This window comes from Megalops cyprinoides, chromosome 9 (genome assembly GCF_013368585.1).
Source record: "Megalops cyprinoides isolate fMegCyp1 chromosome 9, fMegCyp1.pri, whole genome shotgun sequence".
Lineage (NCBI taxonomy): Eukaryota > Metazoa > Chordata > Actinopteri > Elopiformes > Megalopidae > Megalops > Megalops cyprinoides.
The window spans coordinates 17,771,368-17,785,067 of NC_050591.1; the positions used below are offsets into that span (position 1 = coordinate 17,771,368).

At 41.2% G+C, this 13,700-nt stretch overlaps 1 protein-coding gene across 2 annotated transcripts in view; it reads right to left on the minus strand.

The window, feature by feature from the left end:
• Nucleotides 1-13,700, minus strand: part of mre11a (MRE11 homolog A, double strand break repair nuclease) — a 50,199-nt gene that overhangs the window by 24,313 nt on the left and 12,186 nt on the right. For both annotated transcript variants that reach the window (XM_036536924.1, XM_036536925.1), the window contains exons 8-12: nucleotides 12,059-12,244; nucleotides 10,525-10,696; nucleotides 7,564-7,644; nucleotides 6,507-6,633; nucleotides 5,832-5,938 (exon numbers count right to left, since the gene is read on the minus strand). In XM_036536924.1, coding sequence (XP_036392817.1) covers nucleotides 5,832-5,938; nucleotides 6,507-6,633; nucleotides 7,564-7,644; nucleotides 10,525-10,696; nucleotides 12,059-12,244 — 673 coding nt within the window. The remainder of the gene's footprint in view (nucleotides 1-5,831; nucleotides 5,939-6,506; nucleotides 6,634-7,563; nucleotides 7,645-10,524; nucleotides 10,697-12,058; nucleotides 12,245-13,700) is intronic.

A 13,700-nucleotide genomic window follows, 5' to 3' on the forward strand; every position in this document is an offset into this window, starting at 1 on the left:
CAACCAGAAATTAACAGCAACACCAGTTTTATGAGCTACTGTGACAAAAGGGATTGCATCAAATAATTTAAGAAAAAATCAAAGGACTTCTTTGGAAACCACTTTTATCCCACCTTAATGTACCCGGTATATCTGCTGTACACAATGAGTGAATGTAGTCATATGAAACCTTTTTTTTAATCTTTCCTTATAGGTTTTTGCTTCCTCATAGTCCATTCTGTTTGCTGTCATATCTAAGATGCACATGATGTTAATAATTATGATGAAATAATAATGTTGATGGTAGCCTCGCCTACTCACAATGGTGAGTCCAGCCTGTTCCTGGGGATTGTAAAGGTGTGTGGGGGAGGATGAGTGTGCCGGGTAATTCAGCTTGGGATTTTAACAGGGTTCTCTCATCTGCAACAGAGAGATGAGAGGACCGCGGAACAGGGAGAGCTGCTCTCACAGGCTAGTGTGCAAAGGCCAAGGCTTTTACTTGTAGTAGAAGTCTTAATGGACAGTGCAGGAATAGCAGGTTATTAGCGACAAGGGGAAAAGCCAGCCAATCCTTCTAAGGGGTGACATGACCAATGAAAAAAGCTGTCTTTAGATCTAGAAGCAAACTGACATGGACAAGGTGACAGAGAAACAGAGACAGAAACAGTATAGTCTACACGGTCATACATATGGTTGTATACTGGCCATCTACACAGTGGCGGACTGTGCACGCACGCGCACACACACACACACACACACACACACACACACACACACACACACGTCCTTTCATAAGGAATCTCTAGTTTGCAAAATTAATTTGTGTGCTGCACCCCATTCAAAAAGACACTACATTATCTTGTTGATGCTTCACTTTTGAGGGGCGAGGTTTTAGGGGGATGGGCATGACTTAAGGACACTTTAAAGACCTTTTAGTCTATTAGTTTGAAGCTAATTCAGAATCTCAATTTAGCAACAGTGACATTTCAAAATCTAACATTCAAACCTGTCTTAAACTGCAAAGACACTAACATGTGAGAAAGGAGAGATCTAGAGAGAATTTTATTTACTTGTGGAAAGTCCACATAATTTATAAAATGGAAGGCAGGTTTCTGCTATGGCAGAAATCTCTGTGGCACTTTTGCTCTAGGGCAGAGCCACCTCTGCAGAGACAATGACCAGATGTTCCCAATTCCCAGGGAAACAGCAGGGGAACAAAACAAGTACAACCAATGGCGAATTCAAAAGACAAGAGTGAGGGCATGGAAAGATGAGTGGTGTTCTTAAAATCAAACTAGCCATCTCTTTGCGCATTTCATTTCCAAGGACAAGCACAGCTCGAACTAGGGGTGCGGACACTTCAATTACACTTATAACAGCTGACATGCTGACAGATTATAATTGGTTTGGTGAGAAGCATGACAAGTACATAGCATGACATGAAAACATGACACCAATAATGGAAAATGCATATAGTGATGCTGTCACAGACCTTACAACTTTGTCAGAATTGAACTGTCAGCAAGATGAGGCCAAAATCCATTTTGCAAGCACTATTTGATTGTCAGCCTTTGTTTGTAGAAATGTAATGAGGTTAGTAACTTACTTTTGTTGTACATAAATCCCCTTGTTTCACTTTTTTCCCTTTAGCTCACTCTCACCCCTAGATATCCAAAGCTGCTTATTACTGACAAAGATGCCACTAACAACCTCATAGACAGTTGCTCACAGTGTGGTCAAGGTGAACAATTGGGCTGTTGATTCAAAAGACAACAGAGATGTGTTTGAACACCTCATACTTGCCCGTACTCTTATAATAGTATAGGTTTTATTTTGCTTTTTCAGTCAGTGTTCATTTTTTGCCTTCATACTATCGCACACTTGGTTTGCAACAGGCAAAAGGGGTCAGTTTCATCACTCTACGTACTGTTCGTTATTCATTTTTGGCTTGGTGCATTGTAAATTCACTAAAACACATCACAGACTTCTAAATCAAGTTTGATGAATACGGAATGTGAAAGTACAGGGGCCCACGGTTGAAAACTGTTATTACTGTTTGGGCATCACTGCTTCAGAGAAGGGTAGAACGATTTTTGCATTGAGGACCGTAAGGTATGACTTCAGAACAATACAACAATACATATTTTTTCATAAACACTGCATATTTAAAGGGGAGGGGGTGTGGGAGCATTTCTGGTCAGAATCCTACCCTGCTCCTGCCGTTCATGACTGGAAAGTTTCTTTCATGTTAGGTATCTATATCTGAGAATGGTGGCCCCTCTGGCCCATGCCTTATAATGAACATTTATTTCCCACAGTGCAAGGCTAGCTTCAGAGAGAAAATTATCTGCTTTGTTCCTGTCACTGGCTTGTACAGTGCTTTGAGAGCCCTATGTTAACAGCCCTGATTTCAGGAAACAGGATCCATGAAATATTTAGTTAGCTAGTGAATACCCTGGGCAGCATTTGCATTGATGCCTTTGATACAATGCTGCTAACACTGGTTAGCTAAGGGTAGTGAAAACGTCCGCTTACAACAGAACTTAAAATCCTTCTTTCAATAAGTTCTGCAGCTCTGATGATGCGGATCCTTCTTTGTGCAGCTAGTAAAACCACAGCCTTGCTAAAATTGTTCTGGTACAGTACATTATTTAGAGAGTTGTCCTGTGGTCCACTCAGACGGTGTCACCAACCCCAGCCACTGAACGCTTCTGAGACTTTAAGTCATTTAAGTCATTTTTATTTAAGTCACAACGTGTTATGCGAACCCAACTACACAAATGATAAAGCAATCAATGGCAAACTAGAAGCATGACTTATCACTTCTTCTGTGGCATTTCTCAAGGTTTCTATTATTACTACTTCTATGATTAATCATATCCGAGCCCCTCAGATTCGCAGTCACCCCTCAGCACCAGTTTCCTATGTGCATGGTTATCACATAATGTTAGCAATAAAAATATTGATCTTTAAAATAAATGTAACTAGTGAATGTCAAGCTTGTAAGTATTTGTATAGACTATTGTATCATATATTCAAACAATTTATGTCCTCGGGGGGGCTGCTGAGTGGCTCAGTTGGCAAGGCGTTCATCTTGAGTGGTTCTTCACCCTATGGTCCTACTGAAACCAGCTGTTTCAAACACCTTACTTTCTCCAGTGCCATTTTTATGAACAGCAGTGATATGCGTTGGACACTAGCTTTTTTTGTCAAAGCATGAATGAAAATCAAAAAAGTGGATGTGGACTGTTTTTGTCATAATGAGTGAGCAAGATATAGAATCCTTTAAGACTCTTACGAGCAAAGACAACATCCAACTCCAAAAACCACAGCCCCCTGCTGGGTTATGAGGTCTTGTCAACACTGCAACCCTGTAATAGTTCATCAAGTTAAAGAAAAATGTTGTCTGTTCAGACTCTACCATCATAGGCATAACACACCATAAATAAACCCTATTTACTTAAATTTGTATTTTTGGATAATATGCATGACTATAATGGTCATCAAGGACAGAATGAAATTTTCCAAATACAGATTTGATGCACACTTTGGTTTACAAAGAAAAAATTCCGAAATTGCTACTGAATCAAGTGGCTACGAAGACACGCCCGAAGAAAAACTTACGTAAATAAATATAAATGATCAGAAAAATCAACAGACTGGATTATGAGAGGGTGAATATTATTAGAGCTATATTCAGAATGGCTGGACTGATGGAAAGGTTGCTTAGTTACAGTGTGAAGGTTATTAAGGGCCCAGGATCATCAGGTAAGAGATAGCATTCTTAGTATTCACACAGACTTCAGGCAAGAAATTTCATTAAAGTGAATGTGTAAAAACCACCCCTGTAGCTGATGTTTGTTCCTCCCCATTTCACTGATGAAAGACGAAAGTCATGATTATCTGCAGCTGAAGAGGACTATGAGCCTGTGAGCTGCATGGCTTATCTATATGGGTAGAATAGCTCAAAGGGAGCAAGGCTATCACAAGGTATGATCTACAGTCTTCAATCACTGTTTGAACCAATGGAAGAAATCAGAGGACTATTGATATGAATATTGCGTTTACATCCTTATCAGCCCCCTGCTTGAGAGAAGGATGTGAGGACGAAGCTGAACATGAAAGGTAGAGAGAGGGAGAGAATGATGGAAAACTGAGCATATCCCCTGCTTTTCCAATCAGATTTACAGAGTTCAAATTGAGTAACTTAAGGAGATTAAACAAAAAGCAAAACCAAGATTCACAAGAGTCTCCATAGTGATGTTTGTGGCACTGAGAATCCCTCTAAGATAAGTTGTGATGTCACAACTACGTACTACATTCATTCACAGCCCTGACATTTTCACAGCCGGGCAGCACTTTTTAACGTCAGTTTGATAAGCCAGAGACATTTTTTTTTCTTTTTACCTTAACTTCCGATATTACAAATTTGAAAAAAATAGGTTTTTGAAAAAACAAGATTTGCCTCAGGAAGATGTTGATAATGACATGTTCCAAGGAATCTATACGAGTAGACATAGCTTCGCAAATACTGAAACAACATCATTAACCAAATCCACCCAGTCTCTGAAATATATTTTTAATTTCCACATTGCTGGGCTATTATATATAATGGATACAGAATTGGTACGTTATTCATAAAGTGATAGATTTACCACAAATGGTGAAGTCTGGGGCATTTATAGTCAGGAAGAAATATCTTACAGAATATCATAAAATGTAGAAGAACTGGGATTTACAAAATTATATTGCATACATGTATGTATATACGTTTCATATGCATGTTTGATAAACCAAGTGTGAACACAGTGTGCACACTATGTGCTTGAGAACAAATTTAGCAGTACTTCCACACACATCATGATAAATGAGGCCCCTAGGGTGCTGGAAGCCCTGAGGCTAACATGCATAATCAGCCTCTTTGCTGGTATGTGGTATTTTAACACCTGACTGGCACCTTTAGAGGTTTAGTACCCGTAGTGAAAAATCTCTTTTTATCATTAGTTGGACATACCATTTGCATCAGGCTGCTTTGCTTTGCGTTTGGTGTACAGGTTCGCAAAGTTACAAAGCTATGCAGTGATTTTAAACAGAGGATGGCAAAACTTGACGGTAGCAAGATCAGTTATTAACAATACATGTGTGCCAATTGATATTCAGGGCTCTACAAAGGAGCAAGCTATGGAAACGAATGTAGAACGTTACCATTTCTGTATCAACATATATACACTTGCAACAATTTTTGTTCATGTTAGAATTATAAACTGTAGTTTACAGTGATAGTAAACTAGACAGACTTCAGATACATGCACATGAACCCTGCTTAGGTGTTTCTGCGGAGAGCTGCACACCTGTTACTACTAAGCCAATTAGGACATGGACCACTTAAATTGCTATGTGGGAGAAGCGCATTTGGGGTGAAGTTTACTCAAAATGAGGGCACGTTGCTCGAGTTAACGAGAATCATGAACATATCTTACCCACTGTAGGCTTTTTTTTTCAATTCTGTAACTGGTAAAGGACAGGGAATATTTGATGTCCATCATCTCTGGGAAGAAAACATTTTCAAGGATTTTCAAGTACTGAAGGACCACTGATACTACTGCTGAAACTTGAAAATACTGAGACTTGAAAGGGCTAATAACAAGATACTCCTATCTATCTCCATTGCTTGCCCTCAACCATAATGGTTGTGATGCTGAGTTACCAGTATTTTATTCACGTGGCCATTTTCACCCATCTCACCTCACCTCACCACCCTGCCCCCTCAGAACTGGATAGCTGAAGGACCTGGGCCTGTAAAACAGTTTCAAACAGCAGTACACTACCTTTTCATGTTGCCCCATACTCACTTTCTCAGCCGTCTCAAAATACTGCTTCACCAAGTCCTCCACTCTCAGATGCATCACCTCAGTGGAAGTGCGGTTCAGCAGCTTATCAAAGTCAATGCTGTCCTCACCTGCACAAGAAATAAAGCACAGTGGAAGACTCAATCAAAGCTGGAGGTGAAGGAGAGGTTAACTATATCATGCAGCTGAAGCTGTGGTTAAGGAGCAAAGGGGTCACCGACTGCCTGGACCTGCTTTGGTCTGGACCACAGGGGCATCCAGCCAAAGAAATCTAAATGATATTTAATGTGAAGCCATTTAGATTTCTTTGGCTGGATGTGAAACATGCTGAGATGAAGAAGAGAAAATAACATGCGTACTAGTACTAAAGGACTTACTGCATGATCCTGTTTCCTGATACAAAGGTGTGTATCATGACATGACACCAGTGATGCTGACTTTTAACCCTTTCTTTGAAGATGCAAAGCATTGGTAATGACTATCTACAACCAGTCCTGTAAGCTTGTGTGGCACAAAGAGCGCTACTGTGCGACCACTATCTGTGAGAACCGGGTAGACAAATTCCAAATGTTATGTTCAATGTTCAAGTGGAAAGGCAGAAAAAAATAAACACAAAAATGAATGAAAAAATGAAATGAAAAAAAATGAAAAAAAAATGAAAAAAAAAATCCAGAGAACCTTTTGTGCTCTTGTTTTCTCTGTGTCTAGTGAAGTGAAGCACATCTTTGGGGTTGGCCAGGCGGTCAACGAACTTCTGGTTGAAGCGCATGGTGTTGAAGGCCTCAAACCCACCACTGTAGTCCACCTGAGAGAGAGAGTGAGGGAGAAATGACTGCAGGTGGGCCACCACTACAGAAAGAGGCAGCCAACAGCCCCAACTGAGGATAGGGTAGCAGGTACATTGGAAAAAATATTTTTAAAGATCCCCTGCAACAAATTGAGTGCAAAATTTAAAAGAAGTAATCTTAACTCAAAAAAAAATACTTTATATACTTCATTTTTTTTTTATCTTAAAAAACAGGCTATTATGTTATTAACAGAGGCATAATATACCAAAACACAGCTATGCTGGTGTCTGTTCTTTTAAGAAAAAAGTAAAATTAAATAAAATTACAAAAATTATATTCGGAGTGCCTCTCTTTGGACTATTTTAGGACTTACAATGGGATAACAGCACTCATATACAAACCACCTCCTCAACATGGAACAACTTGAAAAAACCAGTGAGTGGGTCATGGCCCGATGCCGTTAGCAATCTGTTCATCTTCTGCATGGGATCACAGCTACATTTTGAACATAACATTGGGCCTAACATTCAAACATGCAAAAGCTGAGCCTAAATGGCAATTAATGGTGCACATTCAAAACAGTGGTATATAAAACAGAGCAAGAATCCTGGGAGATATGGAAGAGGAGCTAAAGCAGGCTGACAGTGGCAGTGTAGCATAGTAGTAAAGAGCAGGGCTTGTAACCAAAAGTCTGCCAGTTCAATTTCTCACTGCGGCACTGCTGCTGGACCATCGGACAAGGTACTTAACCTACAATTGCATCAGCTGTATGAGTGGATAAAATCTTAAACTTTGCAGCCATTGTAAATTGCTCTGGATAAGAGTGTCTGCTAAATAACAATAAGGTAATGTAAGGTAAGGTAAGACAGTGTGTCAATCCCTGTTAATGGACATCACAACCTGGAAAACAGAATAGAGAAAATGTCAAGGGTCACTGATATACTCACTCTTAGGCGGATGAGTGGTTTCTCAGGCACCAGCGGATTCCCCAGACGCTCTCGCTCAGCCTCTTCTAGCATCTCCTCCACCTGGGAAACAAAGGTATTAGTAAGCATCCCAGCAGGTATTCTTTGAGGTAACAAATGTTTGCATGTATAGCCATTTCATCTGCAGAAAATTAGTAAAGGGATGGCAGAGATGTTCTCTAATAATACAGCAACACAATACCTGAAAAGAACCACAGCATGTGTATAATCAAACATTCATTAGAATAATAAATATTTGCCTGTACATTTGGCTGGTCTACTTTGCTGACTGCATGTTTGCATTGCCACTTTGAGTGCCCTTTTCTAAGCTAACCATTTCACAGAGGGAGCAGGCACCTCAGTCTGGCTTTAGCAGATCCAAATACAGTTGTGCTGATTATCTACCCTCTATGTCTATGTCATTCTATGCCTTATTAAAACAGACATTATGGCCCTACAACAGGAATGGGACTCCCCATGTTCTGCAGGTCCCAACCAAAAACGGTGCTCATAGAACAATCTTACTTTGCTGTGGCCAGGAGCAGGTGCTCGGAGACGAAAGGGGGAGCAAGACAGATACCTTGCTTGTGAGCTAACAATCACCCAAACATAAGCAAAGTAATGTTGCATAATGTTGATTCTTTGTTTCATTTGGTTGCTTTAAGATACCCTATGCTATGAATTGTGATGTGGACTATTCTTGAAAATCAATAAAGAGAAACGTTCTAACATCTTCAGCCAGGTATTTTTATATATATTTATATATTTGTCTAAGGAACAAATTTCAAACATTTAAGCATAAGTCATTAGATCAAAATTACTTTGAATGCATGTTTCCCGTTATCTCAACCAGGTGTCCAAACTTTTGACTGGTACTGTAGTGCTTATGCAAATTGACAGGATTGGACAGTATGGCGATAAGAAAGCATGTTGGTGAGGAAATGTTGGTGATAAAATGACATCCTTAATCCAGCAAGCCTTACTCGCACTGTGTTGCTTCAGAAAGTATGGAAATGGCAAGTGTCGCTTTAAGATTTGTAGGATTGCAATTTAATGCTATGCAAACATGCAGGACATTTTTATGTTTTGTGTTAAACTTTGCAGAAGCAAGTGGGTGCAGGACACGATGACTCAGCTGAGTTTGGGATGAAACGTAGGAGTGGAATAGAAAAAAAGTCCCACACAGGGCTCTAACGGGCAATACTGTAACCCCGCCAGGGGCGCTTCTGTCAGCATAGGTCAACAGGAAGTGACACGGACACTCTTCTGTCCTGCCTGCAGTCATTAAAGGTCCCTGTGGCTATAAACCCAGGTGTGACAATCACCGTTTCAAAGTTCAATGTACTAAGTGAGTGCCTATTACACAGTGAGGACCAGGAATTCCCACAGGGTTGAAGCAGGGTCAGGGTTACCAAGCCCTGGGGTACAGCATTTCTCAGCAGTACATCAGTCTGTCTACACTGTGTCATCAAGATGAAGGCTTAACACCACTGTAAGGTTTGGGCCAGATACCTGGCTGCCTTGCGCCAGAGGTCTTTGTGATCTCTGTATAATGACGCCTTGGCATTGTTGTTGCAATTGCTGTGCCTGGCAGACTGGCTTGCTTACACAGTTCTGTGTTCTGTGATACAGTGGAGCGCCCCTGCTGGAGGCCCCATCAGCCTGAGAGGGTTCTCCCATGTGACGTCAAAGAAGCACAAAAAATTAAATACATAAATATTTATTTCTTTCTAGAGGCACTTCTGTATCCAGCGCAGAGTGGTGACACTTCACTTAGCTCTGAGGTCCACACTCTCAGCGCTGTCCCATGCAGTGAAAGGGTGAAAAAGGTGAAAGTCTCTTTTTTTTCCATTTTTCCATTTTCTCCCCAATTTGGAATGGCCAATTCCCCAAATTTTTTTGGAATGCCCAATGTGGCATCGATGTTCGGTCCCATTGCACAATCCCCACTGTCAATCTGGGATAGCGTGGACAAGCATGTGCCCTATTCCGAGACACGTGATGTCAGCTGCTGCTTCTTGTTGCTCTGTCCACAAGCTAAGCTAGCACAGAGATGAGTCGGAGGAAGACATACCCACCCCTATCCCAGGCAGAGCGAAGCCAGTATGTTCCACCTGTGAGCTCCCCTCCACGGTCGGGATCGAACCCGGGCCATAGCGTTCAGTCTACACTCGGAACGGGTGCTTTTACCGACTGAGCCACTCAGGAGCCCCAAAAAGGTGAAAGTCTCTTTGAGGTAAATATGCACGACAGCAAAAAATGGTCGGGTGTCAACAAGACTCTCAGAGTAGGTACAAAGAAACACTGCCGTCAAAGGCAGCAGCTTTTGAAAAATACAATCCGATGTGTATCAGTCATGTAAAAGGGTCATTCTTGACATGTACCCTTTTGACTTCATGATAAATAGGGAGAATGCTTCATATTGGAATAGAGCTGGGACGACTGCAAAAGAGCAACATCCAATGAATCAACTGAATTAACACGCTTCCTCTAGGATCAGTTGCAAGAGGAGTCCCTCCTCCTTTGGGAGAGGCAAATTGTCTTCGGAAACCACGATCAAAGCAGATCAAAGAAAATCTCAACGATTAAACCCCCCCCAAAATTAAAGTCATTTGCAGCAGCGGTGAGGGTGCTTCAAAAGTCAACATGGCTTTGCAAAAAGGGTTGAATGTTTGATGCTAGGGTGGATGGCTAAAACCGGCAAAGTCAAGATGGGCTTCAAAACAGGGCACCACACAGCTTCCTGTAACATGTACAGTACCATTCATACAATACAGAACATCCTGTGACACATGGAGTAGATGTTACCAAAGAGTTCAATACACCCTGTAACATGGCAACAAGCATTAAACATCACAACGGAGCCACTGATTGGACTAGATTAGCTAAATGACCATCTCCTCGCAACTGTGTGTGCCAGAATTAAACCCTTTTAAGGCATACCTTCTCCTGGCAGAAGGCCTCGACCTTCTGCATGACCTTCGGGTGGTCAGGGTTGAAGAGGTCAGGATGGTCTCCCAGCACCACATCCTGGATGTAGAACTGTCGCACAGTCTTCAGGGGGATCTTCTGCAGGTTCATCTTCCTGCCCTTCACACGCAGGAGGCCGATGTGCCTGGTGGGGGGGCAGCAGGAATGGCACGGATATGAGACAAGACAACAGACAGAGCGGGCAAGAATGCAACTGATAAATGTAACTTTTCAGAGCACCCACTTTACACCCAAACTCGTTTTCTGGAAGAACCCTGATGGTGGAGGTTCAGTCATGACCATTGATTTGGTGTTATATCATCAGTCAATGCCTATAAAAGGTCCTCAGATAATGTGAAATGCATTCAAGGTCCACAACGAGAGGACCTGACATTTTGGAAAAATATTTGTTCGAGGGCTTTACTGGATAAACACCATATTTAAAGAAATCTGAAGAGCAGCAGGTAAAATCTTTGATTAAACACTTGTTGTTCCCTAGAGCAACTGCACTAGGAAAATTCTAACTGGTAACATGTTGTATAAACCAAGCTGCCTTATTTTATCAAGGCAATAGTCTAATTTTGTTTCCAAAAGATAATTCATGTAAGATATGCAGAATAACTCTGGGTGCATTCAGCAGACTTTCTTCTACCTTTTGGAATCACTAAGGCACAGTACAAAAATAGCTTTCCAAACTCGCATTAGAAAGCACTGAAGCAAGGCATGTCAGTTTGAACCCTGATTCACTAACTCAACTACTAAATTCAACTACTCCTCAAACTAAACATCCTTCTGAGGAAACAATAAATGTTTTAACTCACCACAAAATGTGTCTGCCACAAAACATCAAGGTCTTAAACATACGTTCAAAATCAAAATTATCGTTAGTATTTTCCTCTTTAATTACAAAAATATATATACAAAATATACAATCACTTCGTAATCATGTGGCAGTAAATTGCTAAGCTGTCCTCAGTGGGAGAAGCACTTGATGCTCAATCAGGGTTGGCTTTCCTGCAGTACAATCTGGAACTTGAAGTGTATAAAATAGCTGCTGGCAGCAAGTAAGTAGTCCCAGGATTACTCTCTGTCTTGCAAGGGTGCAGAGAGAAAAAAAAAATTCCCAGCCGATTACTAAAATAGTATATCTTGTCTGAGCGCATTTGTCATTGTCTCCTTCAAAATGGATGAGTCGCCCTATAGTAAAGACTACCTTACATTAGGGAAAAAACTGTACTATTTCTGTGATTATTGTGTTTTTTTGGTAGATGACCCAATACAGGGTTGCTTTTATCCTTACATTTTATGGGGTTATACAGCAGAGTATTTACTGAGACGATTAAAATTCATACAATTACCATGAAGGTACAAGGGCTGAGCTTCACCTGAGAATCAAACCTTCATTATTCAGGTTACAAGTCCTGCTCCCAGTACCAAAGAGCATAAATGCCACAGGCATTTATTTTGGCCTCAGAGGGGTTTATATGCGGAGGGGGATGGGGCCTACTTTTTGACTGCTTCCCCTGGTGAAAGTGATGTCACCACTGTGCTGCCAGGCTGTGTCACATAGAAGAGCTGCTGTTCATTCCTCACAGGGGAGATCTTGCACTCATGTTCATGCCCCCACACCACCAGGTCCAGGAAGTCATCCAGGAACTGCTCTGGGATGTAGTTTGTCGCTCCGTGTTTGCTCCTAAAGCAGAGTGGCACACACAGTCATGCACACCCACAAACAGACATGGACAAACGCACAAATGGGTCAGTCCATTTCAAATATGGCTAGATTTACTACAAATTGCAAGCTCCCTAACTATACATGAGAACAAATCTGAAGCTTAGGCTCTGCATTCCAAGTAGTTTTTGAGAAACATGTTTCAAATTTATCTGAAATTTGGCCATCATTTCTTGCGTATATCCAGGTACAGAAGCCTGACTTTTTTCAGCTAGTGCTTCAGCTAGCATGTACGAAATATATACGAGTTTTAAAATTGCAGTTAGTTATGGGGGGAAATTCCCCATAATTCACAAAAAATGAGGGACTTCTTAAATAGAGCACAAGCACATGCATAAATTTTACCCTTTAAATTCTCACATTTTAATGCCATTGGTGTGTAGTCATCAGAAAATATGTCACTGGCTCGCATTAATCCTAATGAGTTAGTTTGCCATGGAGCAGAGTAGATCCTATGACCCCTAGGGCAGAGAGTGAATGCTTGCAGAATATACAAAATGAAAATGAGAACAAAAGTGTGTGAGGCAATGTGGCTGGTTGGAGGCAGAATAACACAAATGAGCAATGACCCAATGGCCTTCCTGCCAATGTTAGACACTAGCCCTTGCTGCAATACCAACAATATGCCCACACATTTTTTCATCTCATTTGTCATTTGCTGATGGATCGCATTTTCTTCTTTAACACTGGCATCCCCTGGAACAAGACTCAGATACAAAGACATAAGAAGTTTGTGTTTGTGTTTTTTTTTTTTAATAAAAGAAATATGGAAGACCAAAATGAATCCATTTTCTCCTCCATGTCAGAGCGCCCTCAAGGATCCCTTCAGAGTGGAACAAGTGCCCCCCTCTCTTCCATCTCTGAAGCCTTCTGTGGCTGACAGTACTTCTCATTACCACAAGGTAATGAAAATGGAACTATACTATATACTTACAAGAGAGGAATGTGACTGACGCGAATGAATTCTTTTTTTTAATCATTGAAGAAATGTAAGAAATACTGTGCAGGAATAGCATTTCAGCAAAGCATCTACTTCTCAGATGACAGTGTTATGTAATGGCATGCTAACGCCATCAAAAATTACACTGAAATTCTCACTACACTGCTCCACAGCAAAAAAAAAAAAAAGAAATCACAATGACTACCATTACCTCTTCCTAGTTCAGGCCCTAGTCCTCTCACGCTGGCCTACTGTCACTCCCTCTTTGCTTGTCTTCCTGCCTGTGCCATCAAACCCCTACAACTAATTCAGAATGCAGCTGCACGACTTGTTTACAGCCTCCCTAAATGTAGTCAAGTCACACCCATCCTCACCTTACTTCATTGGCTTCCTGTTATCACTCGCCTCAAGTTCAGAACGTTGGTGCTGGCATAGAGGACAATGAATGGGACAGCCCCCTCATACCTAAAATTGGTG